Here is a 12,596-nt window from a genome sequence, read left to right as displayed (position 1 = left end):
ATGTGAAGTGTCTGAAAATGGAGGAGAGTATCTGACAGCAGGATGGTCTTTGGGAGGTGGCACGTGGCACCCACAGTGGCACTGGGGCTGGGAGGCCACGGCCTGACGTCTCTTCACTAGCTTGAAGTACCCCTGGCCTGCCTCCCTCCTCCCACCTGAAGGTCCCCATTTGCTTTCCACCTGTCACCCTGATGGAAGCTGTCCCATCTCCCCCCGGGGAGAAGGATGATTCCTCGGGCTCTGAAGTCACAAGGCAAGAGTGCACAGGCCCCCTCCCCAACATGTTTAAAAGCTGCATCTTCCTTCACACCAAGTACAACAGCCCCTCAGGGGGTCACACACTGATTTGGACTATGGAAGAAGGAACCACAAAAAGTCAAAGGCTCCAGGAAAAGCCCTCAGACTCCATAAAGCTCTTGTACACACAGCAACCCAGCAACCAGCCCAGGCTCTCGGCAGGCCAGGGCTCACCCATGGGGGCAGGAAGGAAATTCCCCTCCAGCAGCTTAGTCATTCAGACTCCTCAGTGACAACTTCAGAGCTGCCCTAGAAACCATCATCAGTGACGGGCACAGCAACTGGTGCATAGCTAATACCTGGGAGGAAGTAACGAAGCAGGGCAGAATCATCACCTGTTAATCTGCCCCAGGTTCCTCCCAGTGTCTTGCCTGACATGTAATGGGCACCCCCTGAGTACGTAACCACCATGGAGACACTTGCGGTACCAGCTGCCAGAGAGGAAGCTTGCCAGTGTGAATCGGCCTGCAGGGCTCCATCTCCACCTTCTCAGTTTCCACCAACGGCCCAAATCCGGAAACCACATCTACAGCCAAAGGTCGGCTGCACCTCACAGAGCAGGTCACCAAGGCCAGGTGGCGCCAGTCCCACACAGGGCTGTGCTTACCCACGACCCCTCCACTTTTCTCCTCAATGGCCTCCCTATCCTTCTGACCTTGTTCTACCTTCTGACCTTCAGCACCTCCCCCTCCACCTGTGTGCTTATCAAACCCACGTGGGCAACTGTTTCCAGGCCCTGGGGAAATGGTACAGTGTCTAGGTCAAGTCTCACTTCTGTTCAGCAGGAGCAAGTTAACCTCTGAACTTCAGGATCCTCAGCCCTAAACCCCACCTGGGGGGTTGTTTTGAGGATTCAATGTGACTGTGTTTTCAAGGCGCTTAGCAGAAAACTTGGCACAAAGTGAGACACGGTCCCCGCCCTCAAGGAACTATAGGTCTGGTGGACATTCTGCTAGTTTCACCTTACCCAGCACTGATGAATGACTTAACCTGCTGACACATGGCTGGTTTCCTGTGCATTTGTTCGATGTTTTGTGTTAAGACTTCCCCTCTCCAACACTCCCTGTGCTTCTCAGACACTACAGGGTGTACACAGAGCTGAGGGGTGGAGCATTTGGATCACCCCCCCCCCCCCCCCCGGAAACCCAAGCTGAAACCGGAAGCAAGACATGCCCTAAAGGTAAGAGGAAGGGGATGAAGAATCATGATAAATATACCAATGATGTTTTACTCCTCACCTGCCAACTCACACTCCAGCTAGGCTGGCATCACATGGGTAACATGGCCATCCAGGCCAGACAGAATCCGTGAGAGGCAGAACCCAGGGTCAGAGGTGCAGCTGAGAAAAATCCCTGAGGCTCCAGGCCAACTAGACTCTCTCGCTACCAGCCTGCTGGACTGTGAGCAGTCACAACAGGTAGGTATGTCAGACGGAAGAGAGGACAGAACATCCGAGGGGAAGATGGTGTAAATGGACAGGCTAACGAGGGCAGCCTGTAGAGCGAGGAGCAGAGAAGTGCTTCTGTGCTGCAGTGAGCTGTCCCCACCTACTTACCTGGCCCTGGTCAGCTCCCCCTTCCTCTCCAGAGAACGACAGGATGACATCCTGGAAAACGTGGCTCCATCTAATTTCTGACCTTGCCATCATCCAGCAGGTCAGAGAGGGGCTCTGATCCTCACTTTGGGTTTTGAACAATCCTCACAAGCAGTTATGGCCACAGGATTTTGGGAGATGTGCAGGATGCATTGTCAGAGCTTGCCTCACCAACTTCAACTGCGTCATGTAGAGCTCAGCAGGCACCAGGATCCGCAAAGCAAACCAGAGCCATCTTAGGTCAAATGCTGGCTCACACAAATCCCGGCTGGACCACTAGAAGGACAGTGTGCAAGGCTCTGGCCTCCACCTCACCATCCTGTTCACACCGGACAACAAGAATTAGCTCCAATTAGGTATCTCCCAGGTTCCAGAACCTACAATGGTTCCGCATTGGGTCGGATCCTTTTTGTGTATACAGCACCGTATTTACAGAATCTCGATACATCTTTGTTGGCTGACTGGTTAACTGAAACTCAATCTCTTCTGCATAAATCATAGTTTGTCAGCCCATCGCCTCCCCATCCTCTTTTTTCAACATCCCTCATCAAGACCACACTGGGTCACCCATTCCCATCTTGAAACTAACATACCCAAACTGCTTTCACCAACAGGCACTTGGTCCCCTTTCAAAACTCCGCCTCCACAGAAGGTAGATTCCAGGTTGCCTAGGGCTGGAGGGATGAGGAATTGGGGGATTAAGGGTAATACATAAGGGGTACAGCTTTGTCTTTGAAGTTAGAAAAATGTTCTAAAATTTACCATGGTAATAGTTGCACACATTTGTGAATATGATTTTAAAAAACCCATTGCATTGCATACTGTAAAAATGAATGAATTGCATGGTGTGTAAATTATATCTCAATAAAGAAAAAAAATCTTCAGCTCTGGGCCAATCTCCTCAAAGAAATTTTCCCTGATTCATGAATAAAGAGAATTCCATTCCAAACAGCACAGAAAATGAATCACTTATTCGCTCATTATTACTTTATTCATCAGCAAACATCTCTGGATCATATGAAAGGCCAAGCACAATGCCTGACATGAAGATACAAAGATAAGCCAGACAAGACTGGAGTATTTGTGTGCTAAACCCCTGGTCCTTGGACCCCAAACCATGCCAACACATCACCATTTTCTCCACTCCCTCCTTCCCACGGCTAAGGAGAAGAAAGGGGTCTCGGTTCCTCTTTGTATTTTCAGTTTAGCAGTTAAAATCCACAAGTACTCCCGGCCCCTGCCTTCTACCACATCAGAGAGAATACATGGCAGGACTAATGGTGCTTTTCTGGGTGCTTTTCTGTGCATGTGGAGACGTAGACTGGGGTGGCGAATGTGAAATTGTCACACTGGGCCCGGTGTGCTCAATGCCCGCCAATCCCAGCCATAGCAGAGTCACTTTCCCATCATCATTCCCAAATCCTATTGTGTGTGAGCAGTCCCAGGTGTGACTCCAGGCCACGGTGAGTATGTAACTTCCTGCTCGAAAGCACACGCCCACTCCATGTGAGACACTCACAGAACTGTGGCAACAGTCCTTCACCCCTGCGCAGCAAGGGGAAGTTACAAAGCATTTTCACGTGCATTACTCTCAAGACCTCCCATTAGCCCACAGATATTCCTTCCACAGGTGGAGAAGGTGAGACACACAGAGTTCAGGCGAGAGGTCCAAGACTCCATAGCTAATCAATGATAGAACTTAAGTGTAAATCTCAGTCTCCTGGCTTTAAGACCAATATTCTTTGTATTCTAATGCCTCTAAATGCCATCTCCTTCTCAGAGAATCTTGTTGGGCTTCTACACTTGATTGCTTCTTTTCTTTCCAAGAAGGCTTTCATTTCCAAGCACTAAAAATGATGGGGTTTTGTTTTAGCCACAATCCAGACAGATTCCAACAGGAGGCAGTACAACTGTGGCTAAGAGCAGAGATTTGCATTGCACAAATTTGGGTGTGAATCCGGAGTCTGCATTTTTATACATATATGCATATATTCTTCCACTGCAACAAGCGACCATTTGAAAGAACTGTCTTAAATCCTTCCTGACTTTAACAGTAGGTTCCTTGGTCCTTGCTCCAACAAAAATGAAGATCCCACTGAACTCTTAGACTATTCTCAAAACTAGGAAAGTCTTCCTTAAATCTAACCAAATCCACCCCCTTGCACCCTGGCCAGCAACGCATGACTCTTTCCCCCATATTTTGTCCTCAGCCTGCGTGACAGAATCTCAAGATCGAAACAGGGTCTCTTTTAGGGTCTCTCACATATGAAGAGAAAGCTCACAAACCATAATGGACCATTTCAGTTCAAGATGAGCTCCCACCACGAGTGCCCCACTTCCCTCTATGCTGCAGCAAGACAGCAGGATGCATTGTAGTAGACAAAAAGAATTGTTCTCCCAGGTCCACACAAGCCCCAGAACAAAGCTCTGTGCCTGTACCTGCAGACGGATAACTGCACCTATCCCTGCACCCAGGAAAAGAGAAGCCCTGGGAGGCTCAGTACACCCCTCCTCTGTGTGACCCTGCGGATCCCACAACGTCCCCCCGAGACACAAGGCTCACCCTGTTCTTCTTTTTTAGTAGGTATTATTTATTTTTTAATTTTTCAGTTACAGTTCACAAACCATTTATATTAGTTTCACATGTATACCCCAGTGATTAGACATTATACAACTTACTAAGTGATCGTTTCAATAAATCTCGCACCCATCTGGCACCACGCAGTTATTAGAATAGTATTGACTACATCCCTTATGCTGTCCTTTACATCCCCAAGACTATTCTGTAACTGCCAGTTTGTACTTCTCAATCCCTTCACCTTTTTCACCCAGTCCCCCCAACCCCCTTCCCATCTGGCAACCGTCAAAATGTTCTCTGTATCTATGAATCTGTTTCTGTTCTACTTGTTCATTTATTTTGTTTTTTAGATCCATTTGTTGATAGATATGTATTTATTGCCATTTTGTTATTCATATTTCATCTTAATGGCTCACCCTATTCTCACACCTTTGTCCAGACTGTTTCCCCTTCCTGACGGCAAGCCTGACCTCTCACTTGTCCTATGGGTTTACACTGCCTGTAGGTGTTTGTCACGGCTGGAGTCTCTTCCTTCCAGCAGGCTTTCTCCCCTCTTTCCTCGCAGTCAGCACCACGTGGCAAATCGAGACTGTCTGCCCAACGGTCTGCCCGTGGTTCCATCTCTTTAATATCAGTGAGACTCACGTCTTAGTTTCTTGTCCAAGTCTCCTCCCATCCCTCTTCTTAACTTCCACATCCCCTCAGGCTCCCCAGCCCCGTCTCCCCTGCCCCCAAGCAGTCACCAGGAGCTGGTAGCAGGCTGAGCTCCCAAGAACATTCAATAAGTACTTGTTGAGTTGAAATGAGTGAAATTGATTGGACTGGGAGGAAGGTGGCCAATTGCTAGTTACCCCACACAAGGGCACAATCTGCTGTTACGGGACTGGGCCCTGGAGTCTGAACTTAAATGAATGAGGTCCTCCACAAGGCCATGGCCTTGGTCTTGGCCCCAACACCACTCCTGGCCAAGGCTGTGTCGAGCTGCCTATGGTTTTCTACACCAATTTTCTGCATAGGAAAAGCAAACTGCCCCCACTACTCAGATGCCACATTTACCCAGGCCAAAAAGTTGCCGGCACACAGACTCAGGAAAGGCGCCCCAGTGCTGCCAAAGATAAAATAATAAACATTGAAATGGAGTATTTAGAAATGTAGGTCAAAGTGGCGAAGCCCCTTAATGTCTCTCCCCTTCCACTATCTCTACCTGTAAAATGAGGAAAATATTAATGCCTACTTCAAGGAGTTTTTGTGAGGATTAAATTTAGAGACAGGCAGTGAGCGAAGTGCTCGCTGTAATGAGTGGCACATGACACGGGAGCAACAAATATCACATGGTATGGCTTTTATTATTCAGTTTGCTGCGAGGATCAGAGATGCAATGCTGAAGCCCCTGGCCAATGTGTCAGACGGACTCACCCTATTAAAGTCACTGGCCCCTGGCCCTGGGTTGCCAGGAAGCTAAGGTGCCACTAACCCTACGTCAGGTGCCTCAGTGCCTGAAGCGCAGTGGGGTGAAGGGCCTCTGCATTCCTCCGGAATTTACGCCTAGGTGCCCCGGCGCCCCCGACGGCTCTGGGGATCTGGTGAGAAGGAGAAGGCAGGGAAGAAGGGCCGGGGCAGAACACAGACGTACCTGCTTTCACTGCACTCCTTCCGCTCCCTCACCCTCAGCCACTTGCGGAGGAGGAAGCGTTTTCGGCGGGGGGAAGCGCTGGGTGTGGAGCAGTTGGACCACGGGGTGTCCTCGTCGCTGGAGGGCGTGATCTCGATGGCCGGCAGCTGCAGGAGCTCCTTGCCAGGAGCCAATACGCCCGGCAGGTCCCGGGCCAGCCCGGCCTCTAGGCTCTGCTCATGCACGTTCTTCGTGCGGTGCAGCTTGAAGCGCCGGCGGCGGAGCGTGGGGGTCGACGAGCTGGACCGGACTGGGCTGCCTTCAGGCGCGCCCTGCGGCCCGGGCACCTGCAAGGCGGGCAGCTGCAGGTTCTCCATCAGGTTGGCTGCCGGCATGTGTCCACGTCGCTGCCGCGCTCCCGCCCGCCGCGTCCTCCTCCAAGCTCGCCCGGCGCTTTCGGCCCTCTAGCGTAGGGCACCGCTCGCGACTCGAGCTGCAGGAAGATCAAGTTCCTCTCGGGAGGGCCGAGGGCACGGAGCGCCGGGGCCGGGCTCGGCCAGGCGCGCGGCCGCGGGAGTCTAACTTTTGCGCGCGCCGGTCCTTCGCCCTCCGCGCCCGCCGGCCGGCCGCCCTCCCGGGGCTCCCGCGCGCGCCCGCTTGTTTTTCTTCCGCGGCTCTCGCTCGCCTGCTGGCGTCGGTGCCTCAGCCGGCCTCGGCAGCTGGGGCCCCAGGAGGCGGCTCCGCCAACTCTCAGCGGTTTGCGTGCGGCAGACCAGGTTGCAGGGCCGGCTTGGCGCTGCAGGGAGGCAGAGGGCAGGGGGAAGAGGCAGAAGTGGGAGAAGGAAAGAGAGAGAGGAAGCGAGACGCTGGATAAAAATAAAGGGAGGAGGGAGAGTGGGGGTGAAGAGGGGGTGAGAGGAGGTCACATCTGTCCAGAAAGGGCAGGCACTGGCGGTGACAGCTAGTGTAACTGTACATGGACTCCCTGGGGAGGGGCTCTACCTCCGGGTGAAGGCTGCTCCAATCAGCCTAATGAAATAGGATCACAAACCAAACTTTCTCTCGGCGACAGTGGGCCAGGCAGCGCTCATTAATCGCACGCCCCGATTTTCCTGGGGGAAGAGGGCGGGCCAGCAGAAGGGAGAAATCAAGGGATTCAGTCCTCCCTCTCCAAGGCCACCCTTGACACAGGGCTGAGGGAGAACTAGGGGACTTCACACGCTGGCTCCCTGCTCCTAAAAAAGGTGATTTCTTTGAATTATTTGGGGTGCAGGTTGGGCGGGAGACCACGGGTTTCCTGGAGGCTGCTTCCCGAATGAAGACCTGAGAGGAGAGGACAGTTCTGTAGGGTAAGCTGAGGCAGCAGACACAACATACCGAGGAAGGACAGACAGAGGATTGGACGACACAGAATGCACAGGACCAGTAAGGAAAAGGGACGGATCCCTGTACATCTTGAGTTACCCCGCAATACCGTAGCCCCATCCAAAGCAAAGAATCCAGTTAGAGGGTGAGCACCCCCAGGCACAGCATCCAGCCCAGCCCTGGGGACCCCAGGGAGCTGAGGGTGCTTGCTCCCTTTGCATTCCCCGGGGGATGATTCAATTCTGCTTCAACCTGCAAGGGGCATGGACTGGGTCACAAAAACATCTAGTATGTTCCCACTCACGGGGCCTAGAAAGTTTGGGTCAGTCCTGCTGTGTCCCAAGCTGTGCGGACCCGCTCACTCCCTAGACCCAGGTACAACCTGAGAGGGTGGCTCCAGGAGTGACCCACCCTACTGAGGGTTCTGTTGAGACTGAGTCTAAACCAGCCCAGTTTTCAGAGCAGAGGCTCTACAGCCCATTCTCCTCTCTCCCAGCACAGCGTGTTTGCCTCTCCAGAGAGTCCTGCAAATGAGAACCCAAGTAGAGACCAGGTGGAACACAAAAGAATGCCCCATTAAGTCCACACTAATCTTCTCTGTTCCTGTGTATGTCCAGTTTCTGGTTCTCAGCTTCTCTGGTGCCCAGCTTCTCTGCCAGGGTGAAGTTCATGGGAACATTTCACAAGTGTCCCAAAGCTGAGGGAAAATCACATCCCTAAAGGTCACAAGAACTCACTGCAAGAGCGTATGTCCCTGCAGTGCAGCAAGACGTCAAGTGTGTCAGGTGGCCATGGGTCCACCGTGCCCTGCAATAACACACAGGGGGGAGTAAAAGGCATCGTGACATTGCACGACCTCCCAGAGGCGGCGGGAAACAGGGGAGTACTTTTTACTCAGGGGAGATACTATGGCCAAAAAGCAAAGGGCAGGCCCACCCATAAATGACTCCCCAGAACATCAGCTCCGTCTTATTTCTGAGTCTCCACATCCGGCCACTGGCTGTCCCGAGGGTGGTTTCTCATTACTCTATTTTAACTCCCGGAGGTGGCACAGAAAGAAGAAAATGCTCCCCATCAGGTGTCAGGCCTGGCAAGAAGCAGGCCACTTGCTGCGGCTCCAGCTCCGGCTCCAGGAATGACCAGGCTGAGCTGTGACTCCGAACTTCAGGATCCAGAGCTACACCAAGGCACCACAGATTGCTCAATGTCTTGGATTTCCGCCAAGGACAAGCGAATTGCCAGGGATCTGATAACTTCCCAGTTCAAGGAACCTACCTGTGGAGGAGACTGGGGCCTCAGGTGTTTAAGGAGAGAAGGGAAGCTGGGGTACTACTTTTCACTTGGAGGCCAGAAACAGACAAACAAACCAACTGGACACAAGGATCCACAATAGAGGGGCCAAATGACTGGAAGGGTATTTTGGGGAAAGGGAGGTTCTGGGGGAGCACCCCAGTGAAGTTCACAGCCAGCACTCTGAATTTAAACATTTGTCTCTTAAAGGAACACCAGCTCCCCCTCCTACACACTTCAGCCACGTTGTCCACCCTCATTAGATGGCAGACCTACAATCTAAAACCCTATGAGATTTCATGGAAGCCCTGGACATAGTGGGGGTTGAGAGTGATCATTTACCTTTTAGTTGGCCTGAGAAAAAGCCCCTCCAAACTAAATCTGAACTGCTTTCCCGTGGCTGGGAGGCAGACACCCCGAGCACCTCAAGTCTCTAACACTGTCCTCACTTACTTCCACTTGCAGTCCCCTGTTTGCTTCAAGCCATAACTTTTTCATCCACTAAAACCCTGTTCAAAACACATCCCCTGGCCCACCCCCCAGCTGTTGGTGTGCTTTGTACTATGGCCCTACCAAGTCAGATGATACAAGGGACACTGCTCTGGAAAGTGACACATCCAGCAACTGTGAGCCATCCATACTGTTTAGACTATAAGCCCCTTAAGGGAAGAACCAAGTTTCTCCTTCTTTTGATTCTCTCCAGTGTCCTGTATGTTTGGTATAGTAACATGTACACTTTTGTAAATGGCTTCCCACATAATATTTTATCTTCCCAGCAACCCAGGAGTAAGGTAGCACTTTATCCAAGGGTATAGATAAATAACAATCACAATACTCAAAGACAAAGCCAGAACTTGAACCTGGGTCTTCTGGGTTAAAGCATTAGAAGTCCCCCCAAATCCCAACAAATGTGTGAGCTCTGGAGAGCAGGTCCCAGGTAGCGCCAGCAATTCCACAGCCCCAATTTTATCTGATAGATCACAAAGTAACATGCCAGTTATTTTATTGCGAAAATGGAAAGGCAAAGTTTTAAAAAACTGTTTCCCAAAGTATCTGGTACCCACAACGTATTTCAGAATCTCAGCCACTGCATTCCTCTCCAAGCCTTTCCCCCAATCCCACCTCTCTCCCACGTTTGGCTCTCAGCCCTCTCAGCCCAATCCGTGGTTCTCTGGGAAACTGACCTCACCTCTGGCTTCCCAGGCAGGTGGTGGCCAGCACAACCTGGCCTCCCCTTCCCCAGCGGTTGCCAGGCCTCTGACTTTAAATGCAAGGAGCTCATGTTACCAAGCAGCTGTTGTTTGTTCTCAGTTGTTCAGGCTCCCTTTTCTACAGACACAAGACACCTAACACCTGTCTATTACTTCTGGAGACCCACAAACTGCACGGGCCATTGTTCAGCTGAAGCTTCCAGGAGGAAATGTAAGTGAGAAACAGCTGCTGCGACGCTTGCTCTGTCCTGGGTGCACATCCAAGCGAGAGCAGTAAAGGGCAGCCCCCTCCGCCCCACCTGCCTGGGGACGCATGGGCAGGCATTTCCTAACAGCACAGGCGAGAGATCCCCTCCCATGCTGGTGCCACGTTCAGAATGGCCAAGCCGAGGTCTGGCCCACGGGCAAGGGAAAGACGCCAGCAGTGGGCAGACGGGCAGTGGGACTTAGTACTGTTGGGGACACGGGAGACACTGACAGAAACGTGGGAGACACCACGAGAGCAGTGCCATGAACTGCCTTCGACTACAAAAGGAAGGGTGGCCTGACTTTACTCCCTCACTCTCCTGCTGCTGCTGAGCAAGAAGTGTGTTGGTGCGGAGCTTGGTGTGGGAGATTCAGGTTCGGTGAGAAACATTTACTGACAGTAAGGCCAGTTAAGGACTGGAGTGTGTGACCAAGGATGGTTAGAGAATGAGTTCCTCTGAACAGCTTTACAGGTAACTAGAGCCTAGTTAGAGGCAGCGACAGATTTCTCTCTTAAAGGCCAGTCCCCACCCTGTCCTCATGGGTCTGTGAGGCCCAGATTTTCTCTCTTTAAAAAAAAAAGGGCAATGCATTTATGCCTAAAACAAAGTTCCTTTGAACGGCCATATTCCTGGCCCCAGGCATTTTGGTTATTGGATACTAAGCAACTCAATGAATCCCACAAGCAGCTTTAATATCTTGCATAATAAGAGAGAAATCTAGGGGTCAACCAGTAGGGTGATGGGGCAAGGGACTGGGCATAGGGTGAGAGAATGCACTAGAGAGGTAAAGCTTCCCTCTCCCCAATGGTGTCTCATTTTGGTCACTCTTCCAGATCCTTCCCTCATTTCCCCTTGGAGAAGCTGGCTACTGAAGACATCAGAGGAAAGCACTCTGAGTCTGCGTGGCTAGAGAAGGATGGAGGGTGCTGGCCAACACAGTATACGTAAAACACATTTGACTGGCCACCACGTCCAGCCTCTCCTTCTGAGGAAGAGGGAGAAAATGCGGCAGCACTTGTCCAGAATCTCCGTCCCTGAGGACAGAAGGCCACTGAAGGCTCTCAGCCTTGGGAATGCACAAGGTTGGCCCTTGGCAGGGGTCAGGGTGAACAGTAACGTCACCGCAGGAGAACTGTCACCAGATAAGCCTCCCTGGTTTAATTGCTCATCCAAAGGCTACCATGAATGTTTGCACAACATTTGGCTGCCCCTGCTCCTGACACCAGGATACCAAGGCACAGACCAACATCATCTCTTGTCCTCCCAATCTTACAAGGCCAGTCTTTGTGCAAAGCAGGGTGGGAACAGACTTCCTGAGGTTGCTCCATTTGGCTCCTTGCCACCCATCCCTAGGAAGGCAGGTGGCATGCTTCTGCTACTGTCCTCAGAAGATTCCCCAAATACTATCTGTACTACTCAGTGGACATTAAGTGCACAGGTCCAAAGGTATGCCGTCTGAGTTTTAGACCCCTTTCCTCTACTTACTAGCTGATTGATTTGGGGATAAATTATTTAACTTGTCTGTATCTCAGTTTCTTGTCTGTAAAATCTCCCTCCCAGGGTTGTTGCCAGCGTGAGAACAGTGCTTGGCACATAGGAAGTGCTCTATAAATGTTAATCCTTCTTACATCTAATTAAGTCTCCTTTACAATACCCTTGTGAGGAAGGGTATTGTATATCAAAAATACTCATGTTGATATTCATTTCAGTTTAATTATATAAAGAATTGTTAAGCTAGAGCATTGTGTGAGCCTCCTTACTGAGTGCCGGTGATATAGCAAGATGAATAAGACGAAGTGTGTGACCCTCGCCTCGTAGCTCAGTTGGTTAGAAATTGTCCCCGTATGCCATGGTTGCAGGTTTGACCCCCGGTCAGGACACATACAAGAATCAACCAATGAATGCACAAATAAGTGGAACAACAAAGCATTATCTCTCTCTCTCTCACTATCTCTTTCTCTCCCTCTTTCCCCATTCCTCTCTCTCTCTAAAATCAATAATTAAAATTCTTTAAAAGGACATAGTGTGTGCACTGGAGCATACAGTCTAGCAAGGCAGAGTTAATTAAGTGCAAAATATAAGTACAAACAAGGTGTAAGTGGAGAGATAGGTACATTTTAACTACAGAGAAAGAGGTGACCTAGGCAGGCTGCATGGAGGAATTGGCATTTAAGACTTAAAGTATGAATTTCAGTGGAAAAGAAGAACAAAGTATTCTGGAACAAAGAAACAGTTCAAGTACAGGCACTGAGGAACACAGACTCATGGAGAGTTTTTGAAAGCAGGGAGAGAGGTCAGTGCACATGAAGGATGCAAGAGGAGACAAGGCTGGACCACCAGGGGCTCAGCGTGCAGTGAGTCTTAAAAGTTTAGGGTTTATTCTTTAGGCAATAGGATGCTA

General features: G+C 50.9%; 1 protein-coding gene and 1 long non-coding RNA gene across 3 annotated transcripts in view; one reads left to right on the top strand and one right to left on the bottom strand.

The window, feature by feature from the left end:
• The window catches only part of GRAMD1B (GRAM domain containing 1B), a 156,898-nt gene extending 149,682 nt beyond the window's left edge, over positions 1 to 7,216 (bottom strand). Inside the window, exon 1 of one of the 2 annotated variants that reach the window (XM_053928102.2) lies at positions 6,103 to 7,216. In XM_053928102.2, the coding sequence (XP_053784077.1) occupies positions 6,103 to 6,476 (374 nt within the window). In that variant the 5' untranslated portion in view covers positions 6,477 to 7,216. The remainder of the gene's footprint in view (positions 1 to 6,102) is intronic. The other variant, XM_053928103.2, reaches the window with a different exon arrangement.
• A 2,103-nt stretch (positions 7,217 to 9,319) lies between these two features.
• On the top strand, positions 9,320 to 11,934 carry LOC123479417 (uncharacterized). Its single transcript, XR_006655034.2, has 2 exons — positions 9,320 to 10,158; positions 11,029 to 11,934. It is a non-coding gene; the product is annotated as an uncharacterized lncRNA (long non-coding RNA).
• Positions 11,935 to 12,596: the final 662 nt, after the last annotated feature.

Source organism: Desmodus rotundus, chromosome 7 (assembly GCF_022682495.2).
Source record: "Desmodus rotundus isolate HL8 chromosome 7, HLdesRot8A.1, whole genome shotgun sequence".
NCBI classification, from domain to species: domain Eukaryota; kingdom Metazoa; phylum Chordata; class Mammalia; order Chiroptera; family Phyllostomidae; genus Desmodus; species Desmodus rotundus.
Note: the sequence above shows the minus strand (reverse complement) of the source record. Positions and strands in the feature narration are given on the sequence as shown.